The sequence below is a fragment of the Crocodylus porosus genome, unplaced genomic scaffold (assembly GCF_001723895.1).
Source record: "Crocodylus porosus isolate Cpor-Errol unplaced genomic scaffold, CroPor_comp1, whole genome shotgun sequence".
Lineage (NCBI taxonomy): Eukaryota > Metazoa > Chordata > Crocodylia > Crocodylidae > Crocodylus > Crocodylus porosus.
Window position 1 is genome coordinate 1,707,029 of NW_017728917.1, and position 5,111 is coordinate 1,712,139.

At 41.3% G+C, this 5,111-nt stretch overlaps 1 protein-coding gene across 1 annotated transcript in view; it reads left to right on the forward strand.

Annotated features, from left to right (window-relative positions):
- The window catches only part of LOC109311144 (protein SSUH2 homolog), a 21,668-nt gene extending 17,472 nt beyond the window's left edge, over positions 1–4,196 (forward strand). Inside the window, exons 11-13 of the mRNA XM_019536584.1 lie at positions 844–949; positions 2,205–2,312; positions 3,796–4,196. Of these exons, the coding sequence (XP_019392129.1) occupies positions 844–949; positions 2,205–2,312; positions 3,796–3,936 (355 nt within the window). The 3' untranslated portion in view covers positions 3,937–4,196. The remainder of the gene's footprint in view (positions 1–843; positions 950–2,204; positions 2,313–3,795) is intronic.
- The last annotated feature ends 915 nt before the right edge of the window (positions 4,197–5,111 follow it).

Here is a 5,111-nt window from a genome sequence, read left to right on the forward strand (position 1 = left end):
TATATATATATATATATGTATATAGGAAGGCTTATTTGAAGAAAGCTGTGTAGTGTAGGTGTGTGATCACATTTGCATGTGCTTGTGGCAAGCCAGGATAGATCTTGTGAAAACTTACAGAAGGCAGAATGGAAACTTAATAATAATCCTTCTCCAAATATAGTATCACAGTTATATACTTAAACAGATCCCATGTAAGCAGCTCAGCTCCTGGTGTTCTGCCAACAGCGAATAAAGATAGGTGAGGAATGGGCTCCATGTCATATTACTGAATGCCTAATCATTGATAGTCATTCAGGGAGGACCCCCCCTACAGAATTGGAGGGTAATTCTAAGCTAGTGCTGTATCTTGTTTGAATCTCTTGGTCTGTACATTGAATTATAATTCCCAGACTATTTAATGCTGGTTTGACTTTAAAACTTATTTGTTATTCATGTGCTGGCCCTGATGTCTGCTTACAAAATTTTGCTATGTTTATTGTTTTATTAATCCCTTTTTCAAAGCGGAAAGCAAAGTGCAAAGTTGATTCACTTTACTACAAAGAACATAGACAAATAAGCCACCTTGATGTTGGTAACAGAAGTGAGGACTCACTGCCACTATAATCTGTAAATCTCAAAGCCCAACACAGCATGCCTCCGAGTTATTAGAAAAATAAAAATAAAACCTTTTGTTTATTCTGAAACTTCTACTACTGAGGACTTACAAACTGATGGACAAAGTCCTCTAACAACTCAGCTTTGTGGAGTATTGTGATCTTTTAATACAGGAACAAGTTAGGAAGCGGGCCTCCAATCCATTTTCAGTCACTAATAGAAATATTTGTGTCCTTGTCCTTATAGGAAAAATAACATTTTTGAATATGTGGTGGACCAGAAATGTGGGTTTCCTGCCAAACGCTTCAAAGCTGTCGGGGGAGAGAAGATATTTGTTGATGAACAAGCCATGGTAGTGAAACTCTACACTCCGATACCTATTAAAATGACACACTGACAGAACAACCTGTGCTACTTGTGTTGGAGTTTCAAAGAATTCACACTTGAAAAATCAAAAAAGGAATCTGAAAACCAAAACCAAGTGTTTTGTTTTCCTCTTTACTAATATAACAACACTACTTACTTTTTTCAGTACAGTTTTTTTTGTTTTCTTTTGATTTTTGTTTTACTCAGAAAGGAAAATTGTGTGTATAAAAGGACTTGGTGCCAAATACTTTTTAGTTAATCCACAGTGCTGGCATAATTTTTCAGAGCCACTGAGCAATTACAAATACCAAATGAAATCAAGGCAACTGAGAAGTGTTTAGCACTTTTCAGAAATCGGGCCACTGCTCATGGTAGAGGACAATCCTATGGTTTTAGAAATCAGATCAAATTTTGCAGCTTGTAGGTTGTAGGTTTTTTCCCACCAGTTTACATGTTGTCAGGAGCTTTCAAGAAGAAAATGTAGAAATGTAAATACAGTTTCATCTTATCCTACTGGCTGCTCATGTAGAAGCAAGGCACCTCTTTCAGACTAGTTCTGTGTTCAGACAATGCCTTGCAAAATAGTACCCCATATGTTACTGAAGTACAAATAGCAATAACAAGAGACCACCTTTAGAGAGAGCCTGGTAAATAAATTGTTTCTGGAGCACGCTTCATCTTACACAAACCGACCTTTGTAGCAGCTACAAAAGAGGTGACAAACACTGATTTCCTTCAGGATAGATAATGACTACATTGCAATTTTGGTACAAGCTGCAAACAAAGCTATAGTCAAGTGTGAACACATTACTGGGAATCCTATTCAGTGGAGTCAGAGAATACTTTCTGTACCCATGTACACGGGCTGTATAGGATATAAAACAGCACTTCCCCCTGTCTGACTTAACCTTAAAACAAATTCTTTAGTTTTTAAAAAGTGCAATTACATACTTACAAATGCTGGGGAAAGATACCAGGAAAGAATGCTATCATTTTCTTTACAACTACTTTGAGGTACGTGAGATGAATCCTACAGAACTGTATTCAAGCGGGTTGCTTTCCTTCATGCAAGCGGGCCCACTGAAGTGACTGGGAAAGATACCCGGATGGTGTCATCTGTTGTGGTTCTATTGGTGTAGCTTGCTGATGTGCCCTAAAACCCAGGACTGGGACGGGACCAAAATTTGGAAACAACTGTGCTCCCTCTTCTGTATTTGTGTTAAATGTTCTCTTTTCCCCAGGTTTATCCTGTGGTGAATTTTCCCGATCCTTCCATAAATCAAGTTTCCCAAAATGCTGTTCAGCAACACCATGCTCAGTTTGCATCTGCAGCTCGCGTGCTGCGTCAGGTGAGTTAGCCCGAGTCTAACAACAAGGCAAGTAATTTGTGGAAAACAGACTGTATCAACTTTCAGGTAGTCTTAGTGATACTGTTGCCAAGATAGTCTAGGAAATGTGTGAGAGGCAAGGGTTTTTGTGGGCAATATCTTTTATTGGACCAACTGCCTGGTTGGGATAGACATGCCGAGCTTTCAAAAACAATACATTCTTTGGGTGGGTCCAGTTCTTTGGGCATGTGGTTTGCGAAAATTTGACATCCCAGTGTCAAAAACACTGCCGCTAAAAAAAAAAAGTGCTGTGATGCATGTGGCAGCAGCGTGCACCACCAGAAATGGGGCCTGGCCAACCAGAGCTACGTTCTGGCTGCTAGCCAGGCTCTGAGCGGCCAGATTTGTGCCACTGATGCCCAGGGAGGCCCCCAGGACCCCAGATAAGGCTGCTGAGGCTAGTACAGGTGCTGGCCCCAGTCTTTCCTACTCCACCTCCCTTATCCCACTGGGGTCAATTTGCCGCATGCTGGAATGCACATGCAGGTGCATTCCCTGGGACAAAAAGCAGCGGCACAAACTATTTGCTTTGTGGGAAATGCATGCTCCTGCGCGTGTATGCTCATTTGGATGCGCCCTTTGAGTCTATCCTAACCATGCAGTTTGTCCAATAAAGATATCACCTACAACAGTCTTGCCTCTCTGGGGTGCACAGTGAGCAGTTTGTGCTGGAGTTTATTGCTCCTGAACGCAGCACTTGCACGTGCACCCGGGACCTCAGCACGTTGAGCTAGGGTGGAGCAGGCCTGCACATGTATTTTGCTGCACGTTAACTACTCCATTGTAGGATAGTACTTGTGCCAAGCGGTACTATCCTACAGTGGACTTAATTAGTTTTCTGCAACCTAAAAGCCCTGGATATGTAGACAATGATGCTTAACTGCCGAGCTAATTCGTTGGTTCTGCAGTGAAGCATCTTGTGTAGATGCACCCTGTATCAGCTTATCAAGTCTAAGTGCTGCCATTTAGATATTTAAAAAAATTCTTCACGCATCAGAGAAAAAGCTCTGCATTTAGCTGGACAATGCTATATATTAAAAGGATTTTCTTAGCCACCTGAATATCAAGAAAAAATCAACCCTTGATGGGAAAGAATTCAGTAACTAAATGAAATTCAGTAAAATGAGGCATGTATATAAGAGAATTGATGTCGAGTTAGAGGATGGGAGTGGAAGACACATGCTCCTGAGTTGAAATATTAGTTTTGCACCTGAATTGTTGTGTGTTGCTTTGGCAAGTCTTCACACCTCAAATTCCCCACCTGTGTACAGGGACTTAACATTCACACTTCCACCAGGGTAGTATACTAAATAGTAATTCTCTAGGGTTTAAAAGATGTTAAATGCTATATAAAGCACTTGTGAGAATCTAATTCTGAGAGGCTATACATCCTCCTATACTATAAAGACATAGATTCATGATCTTTGTACTCTTTCTCTTTCAGAGGCAAACCATTGAGTTGATTTTTCTCACGCAAGTGGAGTATGAGTGGAAGGGGACGCAGTATTCCTACTATGTCTACGGAAATGAAAATGAGGTGTATGCAGAACATTACCCCCAAAAATGTTGCTGCTCCGTCATGTAACTGACACATCAGTCCTCAGGACTCCAAGGTGGATGGCTTGCTTTCCAGAACCGAACAAGCAAAGACATCACCTAACAATGTGCTCAGTTGTTTTCAGTTTGCAGTTGAAGACCACAATGAGGTTGAGGTGCAATGGGAAAGGAAGGGGAGAATGAGAAGGCCTAGCAAGCAGATTCCCAGATTGGAATCTAGACTGCATGCATGTTGCAGTCTTTCTGGAAGTTTTGCTATGGATGTTGCTGCTTCTACCCTGTCAGTGGTAAAAAATTCAGCTATGAGTACAATAGTGTTTAATTATGGTCGGAAGGCTGTGTAGGCATGTACAGGCATACCTTGTTTTATTGCATTTCGCTCTATTGCGCTTCGCAGGTATTGCGTTTTTTACAAATTGAAGGTTTGTGGCAACCCTGCGTCGAGCAAGTCTCTTGGTGCCATTTTTCCATCAGTTAGCATTTTTTAGCAATAAAGTATTTTTTAATTAAGGTCTGTACATTTTTTTTTAGACATGATGCTATTGCACACTTAATAGACTATAGTATAGTGTAAACATAACTTTTATATGCACTGGGAAACCAAAAAATTTGTGTGACTCGCTTTATTGCGATATTCGCTTTATTGCGGTCTGGAACCAAATCCGCAATATCTCCGAGGTATGCCTGTACCTATTGACCAACTAAAGAAGATATATCTACATAGAGCACAAGCTTTCGTGTACCAAGTTCACTTCATCAGATGCATAGCATACGTATCCTGTTCATTTACTTAATAAAGGTGCATATCTACCCCATCTTCTGACTGACTCAGACTAACATGACTAACTATCTCTCTTCATTTAATTACGTTACCTTGTATGGCACTTCTCCAGCATATATGGCACTACTCCTGGGTGAGGGAGATTCCTTACCCTCCATTGAAGCTGATCTTGTGAAGAAACACCTTGCCAGGCTGGATACCTTCAAGTCAGCTGGCCCTGATGGTTTACACCCAAGGGTACTCAAAAAGCTGGCAGACATCATAGTCCAGCCCCTGGCACAGATCTTTGAGAACTCCTGGTGCTCTGGTGAAGTGCCCGAGGATTGGAAGAAGGCCAATGTGGTGCCTATCTTCAAAAAAGGGAGAAAAGTGGATCTGGCACTACAGGGCCATCAGCCTGACCTCTATCCTGGGGAAGGTCT